General features: G+C 43.4%; 1 protein-coding gene and 1 pseudogene across 1 annotated transcript; one reads left to right on the top strand and one right to left on the bottom strand.

Moving 5' to 3' along the window:
- Positions 1-480: 480 nt before the first annotated feature.
- Positions 481-14,427, top strand: LOC142881000 (NACHT, LRR and PYD domains-containing protein 12-like; annotated as a pseudogene).
- Positions 14,126-18,260, bottom strand: mrps23 (mitochondrial ribosomal protein S23). The gene is made up of 5 exons (XM_076015023.1): positions 18,106-18,260; positions 16,344-16,523; positions 15,885-15,962; positions 15,316-15,439; positions 14,126-14,375 (listed from the first exon to the last, which is right to left on the bottom strand). The coding sequence occupies exons 1-5, from the start codon at positions 18,147-18,149 to the stop codon at positions 14,274-14,276; spliced, it is 528 nt and encodes a 175-aa protein (XP_075871138.1). The 5' UTR covers positions 18,150-18,260; the 3' UTR covers positions 14,126-14,273.
- Positions 18,261-18,262: the final 2 nt, after the last annotated feature.

Below are 18,262 nucleotides of genomic sequence, written 5' to 3' on the forward strand. Positions count from 1 at the left end.
AAAGGAGGTTTCCGAAAATGACCGCTTTCAAAAACAGACCGTCTTCCATCTTTGGCACCTCACACAGAGTCTCTTGTGACTTTTTGTAAACGGGCAGAGCAATGCAAGAAGGAAGTGGTGGAGAAACTACAGTTCCCAGCAGGGCCAGGAAGAGAAAGAAAGTGAAAGTAAAAACTCCATTTTGAAATGAATGACAGCAACTGAGGCGGGGAGAGGAGCAGCAGGTCCTTACTGACTGAATGAAATACATATTTGACCTCAGAAACTGACTTGTGTGGACTTTATTCCACTGGAAACTCGGTGTGACACAGTTTCAACCCTGGTGTCTCGGTCCAAAGTGGAACTCGGAGTGTTGTAAGTTTACCGACTCTCTTCTTCGTTTTCACCACTGACTGCAGGCCTCAACATGAGTGTTCGTGTGGAGGAAGAGGAGAACGGTTCTGGTGGTGGTGGTGGTGGGGGTGAAATGTCTCAACTGATTGTGATAGTAGAGCTCCCAGCCCATGTTTCCACTTGCCGGATTCGGTACCAGAGACAGAGAGCAGAGTCTCCATGGCCCAGCTGTGTGTCTCTGAAGAGTGACAACTCCATGGCTCGACCAATAAACTTCAGTGATGGACGTGGAGCCTCTCAGACACAGTAAGAAAACTTGTCCTCATCTTTTCGTCACTTGTGTGTGTCAACACCAAATTCAAGGCAGTGTGTTGTGTTGGTTTGTCCAAGAATGAGTCGTACAAAAGTTCTAGAAGGTCTACTATTGAAAAACACAGCAAGCATTGTTTGGCCCTAAGAGCAGCCTCAGTGGAGCCTAGAAGGAAAGTCTCCAGGTGACGTCCCAAAGGAGAATGAAGACCCTGGCCACACAGAGTTTATATGGGATGAAGTCCTGTCTGATTGGCTATTAGTTGTTTGCAGGGAGGGGTGGTGGTTTAGACTTCAGCCCTCTGGTTGGTTTCTTCTGGACCCTCCTTATGATTGGGCCAATACTAGCAGTTGAGCCCTGAGGGTGTGATAGATATAGAAACAGAAGGAGAAGGGAATGCCACTTGGACAAGAGAAGGACAAACTCAAGGACAAACTCCCCTGACTACCGATGTGTTGGAGGAAATGTCAGGGCCCTTTATTGAGTGACCACTGTCTCTTCCTGAACTTTATTGAACACTGTCTGAAATAATGAGCGCTTAGCTAGCAGATTCCTCTGTAAATTATATTGAAATGTAAACAGCTGGGTATTTCAGTGTTGGGCTGTCCCGATCCGATATTGATATTGGATATCGGTCCGATATCAGCCCAAAAAGGAATATCAGATTATATCGGACGTCATCTCAAGTCTCCGATATTAACACTCTGATAGAAAGCAGTCCATTCTACTCCGGCGCTTCTGCCCTATTCAAATAGGTGACTGCGGTTCATACTCCAACACAGCAGTAGGTGGCGGTAATACACCTGGTGCGCTCGCCAAAGAAGAGTGCTCGGCTCCAGCATGTAGAGCTCACGTGAGCTGCCCAATTCATTGTGCTCGATGACCAGCCCCTGTCGGTGGTGAGTAACGTCGGGTTTAAACGCTTAACTGAGCTCCTAGAGCCACGCTACGTTATCCGTAGCCGCCACTACATTGCCGACAAAACTATACCTCAGATGCACGAAGAAGTTAAAAAGTGTATTGCCGCACACACACGTGGAGAAAGCAAACGCTCTGAGCTTCACTGCCGACATATGGAGCTCAGACCATTGTCCGCTGTCTTTATGGAGTCTGACTGCGCACTGGATCGACGCTGACTTTACGTTGCTCCTTGTACAAGTGTTGAGAGTGAGAGAATCTTTAGCACAGCGTCAATCATCATTGAGGAGCACAGGAGCAGTCTGACAGCACAGCATGCTGAAATGCTTATTTTCTTGGAAAAAAAAAAAAAGAATCTCCACATCATGCTCGGACTGCAGAAAGTGGAGATGGAGGAGTCGGGGTCATCACGAGTTTAGTTAACTGACAATATGGTTTTGTTGTTTTTTTGTTCCTGCTCTCAGTTGTTTTCAGAATATACGAGCAGTAAACTTGTTAATTTGTTTTGAATTGTTTGCACTATAAGTTATTTGGGTCATTGTTCACGGATTCCTGATTTATTTTTTTGTTTATTTTTTCTATTCCGCTGTTTGTTTGATTTTTTTTAAATAATTGTTAATAATAACTGGTATGTTCTCCAATACAACTGTTTTCTGACTCTTATTCTCTGTTGGAGTAATATCACTTGATCCTGCCTTTTTTTTTTTTAACACTCCACACTACAGAATAAATAATGAAAGTATGTTTCCTTTGTAGCATGCTGATATCGGATTTCAGTGTGTTGTGCCTGGATTATTTTCGATTTGGAGCCTGGAGTGCAAATTTTACAATTCTGGAATGTCTCCTAAATATCTTTCTATTGATGCAAAACTCATGTTTCCACTTGCAGGATTCAGTACCAGAGACAGAGAGCAGAGTCTCCAGGGTTCAGCTGTGTGTCTATGAAGAGTAACAGGTCCATGGATCCACCACTATACTTCAGTGATGGACGTGGAGCCTCTGAGACACAGTAAGAAAACTTGTTGTCTTGTCTGTATCAGTACTGACTCAACACAGCAACATCAATATCAGCATCAACTGTTAATGATGGCTGAGTTGTACTTGACTGTTAATATAAAGACCCTCATCATTCAGTGTTAACCTGGATAGTGAATTCACTTGAATCCATGTTATGAGAAAAATCCCATCCCACTGAAAGTGTTAAAACATGGAAATTATATTTACTTATACAGTATATTGCTGTGTAAATGATATTGAAATGTAAACAGCTGGGTATTTCAGTGTGTTGTGCCTGGATGATTTTCAATTTGGAACCTGTAATGCAGATTTTACGTTTCTGGAATGTCTCCTAAATATCTTTCTATAGATGCAAAACTCATGTTTCCACTTGCAGGATTCAGTACCAGAGACAGAGAGCAGAGTCTCCATGGCCCAGCTGTGTGTCTCTGAAGAGTGACAACTCCATGGCTCGACCAATAAACTTCAGTGATGGACCTGGAGCCTCTGAGACGCAGTAAGAAAACTTGTCTTGTTGTCACTTGGATTTTGAATATCATGACGACTGTCAGTAATATCAGATTATCAGTACTATAAATACTATCACAACAACCAATACTTTTAGCACTTTCAGTATGTGTGTCAGTACTACCTGTGTCAGTTCTCTGTCAGTTCTATCACTATCAGTTGTAACTCTACTACCAGTACTAACTGTATCAGTACTATATCAGTACAATCACTACAGTTATGTGGGCATTCATTCATGTCCTGCACATAAGAGCAGTGGGCAGAGCAGCAGTCAGAAGATCAGCAACTCTTAAGGTCCTTAAGGTCCAACCGGTAAAAGGTGAATGTTTCGGCAGCGATTTTTTTTCCATACACACCAAGCACGACACAAATATGTGTCTGAAATTCGCTAAGCAACTGAAGTTTGGGGCTCTTTCTGCCGCGCTGAAGGAGAAACAATGGAGTCGACTACATCCTCAAGTGGTGATGTGATGGTGGAATCAACAAAGAATAGAAGTATTTGGGTTCACCTAATATTGTTCTTGAGAGAGGTGTTGCAGCCGTTAAATTAATGACTTTCGTATGCCGACTACTTTAGTTTATAGTGAACATGAGTTTTGTGCTTATTGTGTTGCTAAAATTATTATGCTATATTGTTGTTATTTGTTTGGGCGTGTTGTGTGCGTCAGGTGGATATATAGGTCAGGTGAAGGTGGAAGATGAAGAGGAAGCGGCGGTAATGAAGCCTTTTTTGACTGTTATTTAAGTTCCTGTTGCCATAAATAATTTTTTTGGTTTCCTTTGGATGTTTTTATCATTTAGAAAGCTTTTCGGAACAGATTTAAACCAAAGAATAAAAGATAGGATTTTTGTTTTGGTGACCGAGAAGTTTTGTTTTACGTGCGTAAAACGAAACACCGCTTTCTACACCACGGCTTTAAAAAAAGAAAGAAAAAAAGGCATTAGAGCAGATGGGTGAGTTCAACACAACCATCCAGGATCTTCATTTTGACCGAGTGAAATTTGGCCAGTACTTCAGAATGTCTGTCGGGCATTTGGAGGAGCTTCTCCGTCAACTGGCTCCGTGTTGTTGATGTGACGTCATCGACCATCCAACATCATTTTTGATTGGTCAGAAGTCCAGTATTCACCTTTTCACCTGCGAATAATTTGACACAGGAGCGAAAAAATATCCGTTGCTTTTTCGCTTCGTGAACATTTGCTGCCGGTGTGTAAGGACCTTTAATGTTCATGTTCACGTTCCTCAAAGTTCCAGAGTTGAACAAACTCAACATTCCTGTTCCAGACTGTAAAGTTCTTTCAAACACAACAGTCCTGTATGTCTCCATGATTGTGGTGTTGTGGTGGTGTGAGTGACTGTAAACTGTCCCCACAGGGAGAGGAAGAGGAGAAGGATTGGTGGTGGTGAGGAGCAGCAGCTGTCCTGCTGTGTCCAGTGTGGGGACGTCCTGACTGGTCCAGTGTCCACCAGCCGTGGACACCAGTTGTGCAGAAGGTGCACCAGCTCATACTGGGACCAGTCTGCTCCATCAGGACTGCAACCCACCAGTCACACCGAGATGGTCTGCCGGAGCTTCTGCAGCAGCATAAGATCAGTCTGGAGAGGAGATGTGAACGTGTGACTGAAGGGACCAATGAAGCAGGAGGTCACACCCTCCTCAACAACATCTACACTGAGCTCTACGTCACTGAGGGACTGAGTGAAGAGGTCAACAGCCAACATGAGGTCAGGCAGCTGGAGACCAAGAAGACCAACATGAGCCTCCACGACCGTCCAATCAGGTGCAGCCAGATCTTTGAAGCCTTCGCTGAGCAGCAGGGACTCAAAGTCAGAGTGGTGCTGACCAACGGCGTCGCTGGGATTGGAAAAACCTTCTCAGTGCAGAAGTTCACTCTGGACTAGGCCCAGGGCCTGGAGAACCAGGACCTTCATCTGGTGGTCCCTCTGTCATTCAGGGAGCTCAACTTGGTCAAAGAGCAGCGCTACAGTCTTCTGGAGCTGCTCCATGTTTTCCATCCAACGTTAGAGAAGCTCACAGCAGAGCAGCTGCATGTCTGCAAACTTCTCTTCATCTTGGACGGCCTGGATGAAAGCAGACTGGCTCTGGACTTTGAGAAGAAGAGGGTTCTGCATGATGTCACTCTGAAGACGTCAGTCAGCGTCCTGCTAACCAACCTGATCAGAGGAGATCTGCTTCCCTCGGCTCTGCTGTGGATAACTTCCAGACCTGCAGCAGCCAATCAGATCCCTCCGTCATGTGTGGACAGGCTGACAGAAGTACGAGGCTTCACTGACGACCAGAAGGAGGAGTATTTCAGGAGGAGGTTCAGAGATAGAGAAGATGTGTCCAGCAGCATCATCTCCCACATCAAGGCCTCCAGGAGCCTCCAGATCATGTGTCAGATCCCGGTATTCTGCTGGATCACTGCCACAGTTCTGGAGAGCATGTTGAGCTCAGAGCAGAGAGGAGAGCTGCCCAAGACCCTGACTGACATGTACTCACACTTCCTGCTGGTCCAGACCAAGAGGAAGCAGCACAAGTATGGAGGAGACCATCAGACCACAGGTCCACAGGAGCTGACGGAGGCTGACAAGGAGGTTCTTCTGAAGCTGGGCCAGCTGGCATATGAACATCTGGAGAGTGGAAACATCATGTTCTACAGTGACGACCTGGAGAAGTGTGGTCTCAGTGTGACTGACGCCTCTGTGTACTCAGGAGTTTGTACAGAGATCTTCAGAAGAGAGAGTGTGATCTTCCACAGAACCATCTACTGCTTCGTTCATCTGAGCGTTCAGGAGTTTCTGGCTGCAGTCTTCATCTTCCACTGTCACACCAACAGGAAGCAGGAGGTTCTGGAGGATTTCCTGACAAGTTCAAGAGCAAAATCTTCACGAAAGAAGAACCCAAAGACATCAGAGGAGCTAAGAGAAGACAACAGTTGTGAACAATCCTTGGATGTGTTTCTGGATGGAATCATGAAGAAATCTCTGAAGAGCAAAAATGGTCACCTGGACTTGTTTGTACGCTTTCTCCATGGACTGTGTCTGGAGTCCAACCAGAGACTCTTAGGAGGCCTGATGGGCCACACTGATAACCGTCCAGAAACCTTACAGAAGGTCATTGAGAACCTGAAGAAGATAAAAAACTGTTGCTTCTTCTGACAGAAGCATCAACATCTTCTCCTGTCTGCTGGAGGTGAAGGATCAGTCAGTGCATCAGGAGGTCCAAGAGTTCCTCAAGTCAGAGAAGAGATCAAAGAAAAGACTCTCAGCCATCCAGTGTTCAGCTCTGGCCTACATGCTGCTGATGTCAGAGGAGGTTCTGGAGGAGTTGGACCTGCAGAAGTACAAGACAAACGAGAATGGAAAACTAAGACTGATTCCAGCTGTGAGGAACTGCAGGAAGGCTTTGATTCGTCCAGGAAGGTTTGTGAACAGAAACATCCAGGAGTAAAATAACATGAAGCAAATTAAACCCACCTGCAGCTTGAGCAACTTTCACTTTCTGAAGGTTTTCAACTGCAGCAGGAACCTGAAAATTCTGTCCAATTTCCTTCTGCCACAAGGGGGCGCCATGCCTGTAAATTGAACCAATCAGGTCAGGACTCTGATGTCACCACGTCGGCCAAGTTTCCTGTTTCATGGCAAAGCATCAGAATGTAGCGTTGTTCCTCTGCCACACAGCCTGTAGAGGGCGCTGCTTTCAATTACATTGGCTCCAGTAGAGTCAAAGTCAAGGCACACACACACCGCCCCCCAGTGGATGTTTAATGATCTGCAGTTCCCTCACCCTGTCACTGAGGCCTTCAGGATTCACTATCAGACCTTCAGGCTCTCCAGATGGTCCAGTGCTGGTCCCGTCTGGAGACCAGACATTCCACCATCCTCTTCCTCTTTATTAGGACTAGTCACACTTCTGCACTGTGATTGGTGGAAGTGACACCAGGGTGTAGCAGCCAATCACAAGGCAGCGACAGTAATTCAGAGGCATAACCAGTAACTTTCAACTGGCAGTGACTGGTAATCAACCAGGAAGTTGTCCAGCTGTGTGATTGGCCAGTGAAGGGCTGAGGCTGATCAGCTGATACAGTGTCTTGTGACCAACGTCAGATCTTCACTGTGACTTCTGTCTTTGTCCCTCTGTCACTGCAGCTTCCTGAACTCAGTGTGAAGTTGTGGCCTCAGCTCTGAAGTCCAGCCCCTCCCACCTCACACTGCTGGACCTGAGTGGGAACAGACTGAAGGATCCTGCAGTGAAGCTGCTCTGTGCTGGACTGGAGAGTCCAAACTGCAGACTGGAAGATCTCAGGTCAGCTGCTGCAGTGCAAACCAAAGTTGTGAAATGCATTGGAATACTCTTTAGTTACTATGATATACCATAAAATATAATGTATCAAGTTGTATTGTGATTTCACACTTTTATAAAAGCCCCCATTTTTTAAAATATGTGTATCTACAATATTTGCTTTTAATTTCAGTGTGATTGAAAACAATTTTCTTTAATAAATAAGACATAGGAGGATACAGAACAGTTGACAAAAACACAACATTAACATTACTGACTAAAAAACATGTTTTTCCAAAGATCTGGGTGACCCTTGATGTAATGTTTTAATCCTTTACTGTGTTCACAGATAATATTATAATTGCAAATGTAGATGTTATTGGCAGATTGTTCAACTCCGTCAGCTTTCGTGTCAACTGCGTCAGTTGTAATAACTGACAGAGTTGATGTGTGATGGAGTTGACCAGAGGGAATGTATTTTGCCACCAAGCTTTGGTACACAACAGCTCGCTGCACTCTCCTCAGCTGCTCGCTGCCCCAACAACCTTCCTAGAGGCCCACATTCAGTTTACTTCTGCTTTATCTAAGTCATCGTAGAGGCAAGACAGAGTTGACATGTTCCAGCTGTGACCGTGGTAATATCAACATGGTTCATCTGAAATATTCAAAGAAATGAAAACTTACCAACACATGAGTTGCAGTGGTGCACTCAGCAGCATGAAGAGAAGGTAATGGGGTCCTCAGGAATATAGCTGACCATGCTAGTGCCTAATTTAATGAGGATTGTGGAAAAATCTGACAGAGTTGACAGAAGCTGATGAAACTTAGATAGACAGAGTTTTAGGAAAAATATTGTTTAAACTGCACTACATGCTTTAAAAAAATACATTTATAACCCTTCTTTAATATTTAAAATATAAATGTCCCAATTTGTAAAGTTGTTTTTTTTTCAGTTTATTGGGCAGTTCAATATTGTGACCTCTTGCAGAGGACAGGTTGAATAACATGGACCTCCCAACTACAGACCAGACAATCAAACAAATTCACACCAAACAAATGAAAAATGAATATTAAAACTTACATTTCTAGACAAAGTTCCTTCAGATTGAACTTTTTAACATAAGTTAGACTTCTTTAGGTAGGGCATGTTTTGTGCCGACTCTCAAGAATCAGTGATATAATAACATAATATATGATAAATATTATATTATTTATGTAAATATATGAATTAATGTATACATATAAGTGCATTTTTGTGACAAGTTCATATTATGATAATCGTGTTACTAACGCTGGGCTTCTCTCGACTTCTCTACCTTTGGGTCAGCATGAGTGCAATGCATGATGGGATTGCATGGTGGGTTTGTAGCCATCGGTTGGACGCTACTTCTAGCAATGCATTGTGGGATACTTGTGATGTTGAGCTGCACATTTAGAAACTGGACAGAAACACATTTTAATCTCCATCATTTCTTCTTTATTCAGACTGAAGAGCTGCAGCTTGTCAGTGGTCAACTGTGATTGGCTGCTCTCAGCTCTGAAGTCCAACCCCTCCCACCTCAGACTCCTGGACCTGGGTGAGAACTGCCTGAAGGATTCAGGAGTGAAGCTGCTGAGTGGTTTTCTGCAGAGTCCAGACTGTAAACTGGAGACTCTGAGGTCAGTTCACTGTCTTCATAGTTGCTTTGAATCTAGAAAATCTTTTTGGCTCTTTGGAATCACCCTCTCCTTCCCTTCTCACTGTATTTGGAGTTTTATGTATCCCACTATATTCTGCACTCATTGACCAAATCAAAATAAAGCTTTTAACACACTTGCATGGCAGCAGTGATAAAGTCACTGCGGTCACAATATTTAAATGTCCCATCTGCAGGTCTTATATATGATATAATAGATATGAAATTGAATATCCTGTCTATATGATATTATTTATGCAAATATATCCAATAATTGACATGTGTGTGCATTCTTGTAATGAGTTCATATTATAATAAGTGTCTTCCCACATTAAAATAACTGACGCTCGGCTCTTCTTCCCTTTTCTGTGTGTGGGTCAGCATGAGTGCAATGCATGATGGGATGCATTGAGTGGACTATGCAGTGAATACTGATGCTCACTCAGGATGTGTACACCACTGCATAATGGTATAGCCTCAGTACAGTGAGCATGTGGTCAGTAGGGGGCGGTGTGGCTAAGAGCCACGTGCTCTCGACCAATCCGTATTTCCTCTCTTCTCGAGACTCCTGGGATTCCCTAATTTAAGGCGCCTCACGCAGGAGCAACTCGGTTTGTTCCGAGCGCTTCGCTGTTTGCCGCTCGTCGTTTTGGCGAATATGGTTGAACACACTCGCGAACACGGAAGTTCCGTGTCGAAGGAGTTGGCGTCGGTGTCCGCTCCGAAAGGGAAAATCGACGAGGACACTGAGCCAATCCAGTGCCCTGCTAGTCGCTACGTCACCACTCAACTCGCCTCGTCTCGCTTGGACCCTGAGCGCTTGAGGTACCAAAACGGCGCCCCCTACAACCGTGTAGTGGCCAGTGGGGGCGCTCTACAACCGTACCGTGGCGAGGCGAAGCTATGAGAACACCCTCTTTGTGTGTCGGTCAATCTTGTCAGGAAGCAGCACCAGTGCTCCCAGTTTACAAGACAGTGTCAGACTGGAGGCTGAAAGGATGAAGATCCTCCGTCACACAAACACACTGCACTCATTTTAGGAAAAGACTCAGTGATTGTTAGTCAACAGTGACGCTGAGGTGCACATTTAGAAACTGGACAGAAACACATTTTAATCTCCATCATTTCTTCTTTACTCAGACTGGAGAGCTGCAGTTTGTCAGAGGTCAGCTGTGATTGGCTGCTCTCAGCTCTGAAGTCCAACCCCTCCCACCTCAGACTCCTGGACCTGAGTGAAAACTACCTGAAGGATTCAGGAGTGACGCTGCTGAGTGGTTTTCTGCAGAGTCCAGACTGTAAACTGGAGACTCTGAGGTCAGTTCACTGTCTTCATAGTTGCTTTCATTGTTTGTTTTTACACCAAGAAAATATTTTTGTTTCATTGAGATTCAGACAGTTTTTCCAGGGAGTCCTGGACAAGAAGGAAGCAACACATGTCCACAATACAGTAGAATTGGGCGTTCAAAGCAGTAAAATACAACAACATCTTCAGTACATCCTTCAGAAAGACACCCAACGTTCCCAAAGCTGTGTCTCTATGCACACTCTTTTGGCTTTTCTTCAACACTTTAGGTACTTGAGGTGAATGTAGAAGGTGAAGTTGAGGCAACTGGACTGGTTCTTGATATCTTGACATCTTCAAGGTAGCAAGAAGCAGTCCAATAGCCTCAAGTCAACCCTTCTACATGAAGATGACCTGGACCACTGAGAATCTTCACTGACACACTTGAGGTTCAAATCAGCTCTTGTGGAACGGGACACTCAGAGTTTAGCAGCTCAGGCTCAGTAAAGTCAGAGTTCAGGGTTGGACTGGGAGTTTGTTGAAGCTCCTACCTGGAAGAGCCTCCAGGTAGGCAGCCTGCAACAGAAGGAAACAATAAAGAGCAACAACAAAAGACCTCGTTGGCTGCGAGCCACCATGAGGGAACTGAAAGCATCCTTGAAACTTGGGCCTCCTGGCCGTCCCAGGCTTTAGTCATGGACTCAACCCTAGAGAGTTCTTGAATGGCAAGATTTGACAGTCCATTCACCATCATCATCATCATCGTGGAAGCGAGTGACTGAAGAAAAACTAACCTAGGTCTCTCAAACCACAGTAAAGAGCTGAACTGTGGCCTCTTGTTGTCTTGGTGACTGTTGGATCTCCTTATTGGAGGAGGATTCCTGTGTCCTCTCAGGCGTCTCATGACTCTGCACAGAGCTTACGCAGCATGTTATGCATACAATGCCTTTCTAATGCATCAATCAACCCACTGGTTTAAGCATATTTATATCAGTGGTTATTATTACCTTCATGACGCAGTGATGTTGAGCTGCACCTTGACAAACTGGACTGCAACACATTTTAATCTCCATCATTTCTTCTTTATTCAGACTGGAGAGCTGCAGTTTGTCAGAGGTCAGCTGTGATTGGCTGGTCTCAGCTCCACAGTCCAACCCCTCCCACCTCAGAGAGTTGGACCTGAGTAGGAAACACTTGGAGGATTCAGGAGTGAAGCTGCTGAGTGGTTTTCTGCAGAGTCCAGACTGTAAACTGGAGACTCTGAGGTCAGTTCACTGTCTTCATAGTTGCTTTCATTGTTTGTTTTTACACCAAGAAAATATTTTGGTTTCTGTGAAAATAATTGATTTTCTTTGTGCACTGGTGATTAATTGGCTCTTTAAAAGTGCAGTGTTTGAAATGTGTCCAGATTACTTGGCAACAGCTTAATTCACTGCCCATCGTGTTATTTTTTTTGTTATTTTTTTAAATTAATTCAATTATTCAATAGGAGAAAAAGACCATTTTTGATCCCATTTTGGAGAAATTTGCATAATTTCCCCAAAATGGGATCAAAAAAGGACAATACAGTGACATTCACTGACAGTCAGAGAGTGAATATCAAACCACAACAATGATGGTGGTGTCTCTGTGTGCGTGCGTGTATCAACTTTAAATATAGCATTTGAAACAGTTCAGAAAAGAGAGTGAATATCGAACAACAACATTCATGGTGTGTGTGTGTGTGTGTGTGTGTCTGTGTGTGTGTGTGTGTGTGTGTGTGTGTGTGTGTGTGTGTGTGTCAGTTGAAACAGTTCAGTATTGATATATAATAATAAATGCTATAATTATCAGACAGAGAAAACAGTCAATAGAAATTAAAAAGGGGCTTCATTCCTGAAGAGGGAACAATGGAAACATTGTAATATTGGTAGATTGATAGATTTTCAAAAAGCATGGCAATAATAATAGTGACAATACTCTTAATAACAATAATCATATTAATAATAACAATAATAGCAACAACAATGATGACAATAAGTGGCAGTAATAGCAATACGGAGGGGGGGGGGGTCTTTGTTTATTCATCCACTCATCCCATATTGTTGTTACCATTTTCTGTTCTGAAATATATATATATAGGATTCCTCAGAGCCCTACCCAGCCATGGGGACCAGCCCCCCCCCCCCCTTTTCCATAATTCTTATTATTTATGTATTGATCTCTCTACTGATGCCAGTGTTTCCCTGTTAGCACGGTGTTTTCTACTGTGCTGCCTTAAAAGCAGGTGGGGTTGTCATGACTCTGATGATGGTCTGGGGGGGGCATGGCTGACCAAGCCTGGCCCAGCAGCACTGATAACAGCAGCATGACAAGGAGATTCTGGAGATCATCATAGTTGAGTCATAATAATGGTCACACTGGAAACATCCCTCCTCCTCCTCCTTCAATAAGTCAACATCTGAAAGAATAAATAAATAAGCAGACAAACACATCAGTCAACAAAGAGCTAACAATAATAATGCTACATAATAATACTGCTGCTACCATCATTCATAATCATAATGACTATATTAACAATGATGACAATACATTGATCAGAGTAAGAGGTGACAAAGGAGGAAGAATATTAATGGGCAGAACTCACTGCATTTATGACAAAAGCAATAAAATGGTAGAAAAGCAGAGAAAGGAAGAGGAGAAAAAAGGAAGGAATTGTGTAGAAGTAAGTATGGAGAGAATAATATAGGAAAGAAAGAGAGAATGAAGAAGAGAATAGAAAACATCATGTGTAATATATTTTATTGGGCTCATTGATGCATTTTGTGTTTATTTATAGTTGTTTTAAGTTTTCTTCAAACTAGTTGTGTTAAATTGTACACACACACAGAAACACACACATTCAAATATATCAGACTTCACATTTTAATCTCCATCATTTCTTCTTTATTCAGACTGGAGAGCTGCAGTTTGTCAGAGGTCAGCTGTGATTGGCTGCTCTCAGCTCTGAAGTCCAACCCCTCCCACCTCAGAGAGTTGGACCTGGGTTGGAACAACCTGGAGGATTCAGCAAGGCAGAAGCTGGATGATCTTGTTGCCAGTCCAGACTGGAGACTCTGAGGTCAGTTCTGGTGTGGAGTCGCTGGATGATGGTTTCAGCTCCAACGTGGTTCATATCACAATTATGATCCAGTGAATCTTTTCCTCAGTGCAGCTGTCAGAGCAGCATGGTGGCTCTCAGCCAATCAGATCACTTTCCAGGACCAAAGTCACTCATCAATTCTGCTGTTTGTTTCTCTGCAGGTGGTGGTGATGAGGGAGGATCAGCTGGTCCTGATGCTGCAGCTGCAGCAGTTCTAATGAGGACAAAGTCCAGTCACTGTTGATGCAGGAACCAGCAGAGATGTTTTCCACTTGACACCTCAAGCTCACCAACACCTCTGCACCCCAACTCCAAACCCAACCCCAACCTTCCCATGACCTGCTCAGTTAGAACTGGACTTCAACAGTTTGGGCTGCACTGTCACCACAGACCTCCAAGCTAAAGCAGCTGAATGAGGATAAAACACACATTTGGCTTTGAAGATTTAGGAGCTTCTCAAAGTATTGACAATGAGATATTAATATCTATTATTTTTTTCTGTAATTTATTATATCTTTACGCTTCTTCCTTGCAGCAAATGTAATTTTACATGAGTGTTTTGAATCCACGAGGAGGAGGAGTCATTTCAATGCAGAGACACCAGAGAAATGAGGAAGGAAGGACACCAGGGGGCGACAGATTCAGACTCTCATTGAAAAAAAAGAAAAAAAAATCTTTGTCATTGTTTGTTATTCATTTTAATTTTGTTGGATCAACGTCGAGTGTTTTTCACTGCGAGCATTACGCTGATAAAGATCAGTTGTGTCTATCATGAGCGAGCTGGAGCTGAACATACTCTCTGCTGCTCAGTCTAATCTGGTGGTTACTTTGAGGTCTCCTCACTGCCAGTGGAGGGAAGTTGATGCTCTGCCATCATGTCGCTCAGCTTCAATTCCAGCACCAGGTCCCGAGACCCTGCTGACACCTGAAGAGGCAGAAGGACTTCTGTTTAAATGAATACACAACTGTTCCACACAGTTCTACCTTCCCTGTGCCTGTCCACAGTGATTAATATAAAGCCAAAGCAAAGCAAAGCATCAATAATCTTCTGTAAAACACTGAGAGATCTTCATTCAATCCTCAGGGTAAAACTATTGCAGTGATGGTGGAGTTCCTCTGTTTTCTTTCTGAAGGAAGAGAACTGATGCTTTCCAAATGTCTGTAAAACTGTGAAGACAGGTCTGCTGGTCTACTGGCCTGCTGGTCTGCTGGCCTGCTGGTCTACTGGCCAGCTGGTCTGCTGGTGCAGTCGTCAGTGCTTCAGTTCTCCAACTCCCCAGGTTGTTTTCAAGGTGTTCAGGGTTTGCTCCCATCATCAATACGTGTTTGTTGTGCACTATGCAGCTTCTTTACTCTGTCCTTGTTAACTCTGCATATTTTCATGTATGAGCAATCTGTGCCATATTTATTTTTACATTGCATCCTCCTGTTTATTTAGCGCTTGCACTTGAGACCACAGTCTAGTATGGACTGGGGCAGCAACGAATGATTATTTTCATAATCCATTAATCGGCGATTATTTAAATGATCAATCGATTAATCAGATAATGGAACTTTTTATGCAGTTACTGTTACAAAGTAGCTTTAAGTTTTAGGTATTTTCTAACCAACAATAGACATAAAATGTAAATAAAATAAAAAATATTCCATTGCAACTTTCTTGACTGTTCATAACTGTGAGAATCTCCACAATTTCAAACAGAAGTGTGCAGTCGCCATCTTGAACATAACTCGGCCAAAACTCCCACAGGATTCACTGAGCTCAGGAGAAACACAGCAAACGCTGTTCCCAGTTCAACCCCTTTGGATTGAAAATGATCCCAATAGGAGGTCCCAGTGAGAATTCAGCTTCATGCGATACTTACAGGAGGAGCTGCTCTTGTTTTCAGCAAGATCCCTTCTGCCAGCAAAGCTCTTGCACTCGCCTCAAATAAGGTGGCGTCAGGTTGCTCCTCACTGCCCTCCAGGTCTGAGTACTTATCCACAAACCTGCAGATTGGAGTCAGTAGGTTGGAATATTAAATGTCAGTTTATACAGCATAATACAATTATAATACCATCACATCGGGTTGATGTTTTGTACTGATAGCGGAGGAGATAAATCTCATTTTAATGCATATTTGGCATATTCAATATGTAGGCCGGATTTATCACCATCTGAAGGCTGCGTGTTTTAATCATTATTATTATTATTACAAAGTTTATATGTTACGCCCACAAACAAATCGTGGAGGCCTTCTGTCTCTGTGCTCTTTGTCTGGAATGCAGCATGATTAAGATAATAATACTTCATTCTGTTCCATTTTCATTTATTATTCACTTTCACCATTTTTTCATTCATTTATTATTGTCTCAATTCACAATAGTCCATGAACATGCAACACCAAAAAAAAAAATCTCCTTCCAACTGTTGACTGGAAGGGGGAAGACATACTTTTGACAGGTGGAGACAAAGTTTGACTTGGACAGGTCCAGAGGTCGCGGGCCCATGCCGTACTGCTCATAGAACCTCCTGGAAAACAAAGAGTGACACCTCAGTAAAACCATGAAGCTCCTGCAGACGGCAGACTGGGGAACATCACCGCCGTCTCTCTGGTTGGCCAACGTTCAGGTCTGAGTGTGAGCGTGCGACACCACTCGACAAACTGCTGCAGAGCTGCTGCTACTGTTGAGAGGGGAGCGACTGCAGTGACGCCAGGAACGCTCAGTGAAAACAACACCGTGCTGACATCATTGTACCCAGCATGGAATCTACACCAGGCGTGGGCAAACTACGGCCCGGGGGGGCCATATGAGGCCCGCTGACCTATTTAATCAGGGCCGGGCCAAACTTGAAGAAATTATATTAATAGTCCGTCAGTCAAAGTGGAAGTGAATCAAAAGTGAAACTTACGCTTTAACTTCATCTTCTGGGTAGAAGATCTCAGCAACAGGCTGCACTTTTTGAGCAAAGGGTGCTGCACATGGCTTCATGTGAAGCGGTTCCCTCTTTGGTGGAAAAGCCGCATATACATCATACCATATGGGTTTTTCTGATCGTGTTATGACTCCCGAGTGAACCAAATCCCGAACCCTGAAGATTGCCAAAAATGAATGAATGAATGAATAAATCAATCAATCAATAACAATCATACATTTTCAAAGACAGGGTCAGTGGAGACATCACGACGCTGAAGTTGGTGCCACATTCGCCGCGGTGCTTCTTAGGTTTCAATTCCACCTTTAAAAAACAAATCTGCAATTTGACCGCTAGATGGCAGTGCTTATCCCAACACTTTTCAACATATACAATTCAGCGAATTATTATGTCTATGTTGAGGTGGATTTTCCCCCCCAGAATTATACAGCAGAAATGGGACATTTTTGGCCTTTTTTTGGGGGGGGACTCCAAAGTTGACAACTTTGCCATTGAGATTATGATATTTTTCAGTTTTTCAGGTTGATTATTTCCAAATTTATACATTAGAAATGGACATGTGAGGTATCATCGTAAAGCACAGCGGCGAATGTGGTGCCAACTTCAGCATCGTGTTAGCGTTAAGGCTGAAATTAGGGTCAGGGTTATGTTTAGGGCTGAAATTAGGGTTAGGGTTTCGGGGTTCCTCATGTACTAGAAGCCCCAAATTTGGCGTGGGAGCTTCTTCAGGGATCCTGATGACAAATATACAATAATATGAATGACAAAGTTGCCTACTTTGAAGTCCCCCAAAAAGGCCAAAAATTATTTCCCGTGAAATGTTTCAGCTGATTCTGAAAGTAGAGCTCCCAGGCTTTCTAATCATCATAATAATTTAGACAGAATTCCTCGTCAACATAGACTGATAGAATGATTTATTTTTATTTATTTTTTAGACTGAAGGGTGTTGAAATAAGCACTGCCATCTCGTGGTCAAATCACGGAACAATTTTTCTTTCTTTTTTTTTTTGGTGGTGGAGACAACTCTTGTTAGTGAAGGAAGCAAAGACACTTTAGGGCTTTAAGACTTTAGCTCAAATTATTATTTCGCCCAAAATAGTTGCATTTTACTTGGATTGAAGTTTTATTGTGTCGAGCTATATATTTATTACGTAGAAGTTTTTTTTTGTTTTGTTTTTTAAGTTGTTGGCGTCGGTCCTTGTGTATCAAAACATTAGACTGGCCAAATCTAATAGACTGGGTTTACTCAATCTACCACAACATGACAGTAGCGGCTAAATGCAAACCATGAGGGCTGCAAAGAAAATCTCTAATCGGAAAAAAAAAAAAAAAAATTCCGATAGATTAATCGACAACAAAAATAATCGATAGTTGCAGGCTTGACTGAGTAGATTTGGGCTGCGACTTTCAAACCGCCAGCGTTGATGTCAGGCAACCGGTTCATTTGGAAAACAAACAGCAACATGAACATGGATAAAGATGTATTTATATGTTAGCGCATCTCACGCAACGATGTTAACATCAAACTCTTTCTGCGTCAGCTCCACGTTACAGGTTTCACTTGAATCAATCCTTGCAATTTGACATTGAAACATCAGCGCAGACGCGACCAGTCGGAGAGGACGTTTACACTTCACACCGTCACCGGAGATTCGATGGATGACTTTTAACGAGCAGCCAATGTCTGACATTGAGACAAATCATTGACACTCGGTGTTGTAAAGTGTTGCTGTCTTACCGAGTGAATACAGTTCCGAACTTGGTGAGCCTACTTCCAGCCATATTTCTCTCCTAGTGTCGGTACATCCAGGGTTCGTCAACACACCACGCCGCCGTCAGATCAGTGCTACCATACTTCTAGGTTTGAGGCTAACTCCGCCTACTTTCTGGTTAGG

Source organism: Nelusetta ayraudi, unplaced genomic scaffold (genome assembly GCF_046127955.1).
Source record: "Nelusetta ayraudi isolate G7.1 ecotype Tasmania unplaced genomic scaffold, CSIRO-AGI_Nayr_v1 ptg000175l, whole genome shotgun sequence".
Lineage (NCBI taxonomy): Eukaryota > Metazoa > Chordata > Actinopteri > Tetraodontiformes > Monacanthidae > Nelusetta > Nelusetta ayraudi.

Coding starts and splice junctions, on each gene's coding strand:
- mrps23 (XM_076015023.1), bottom strand. CDS start 18,149: ATGGCTGGAAGTAGGCTCACCAAGTTCGGAACTGTATTCACTCG. Junction 16,524..18,105: donor TTCGGAACTGTATTCACTCG/GTAAGACAGCAA, acceptor GGCAATCTTCAG/GGTTCGGGATTTGGTTCACT. Junction 15,440..15,884: donor TTTGTCTCCACCTGTCAAAA/GTATGTCTTCCC, acceptor TCCAATCTGCAG/GTTTGTGGATAAGTACTCAG.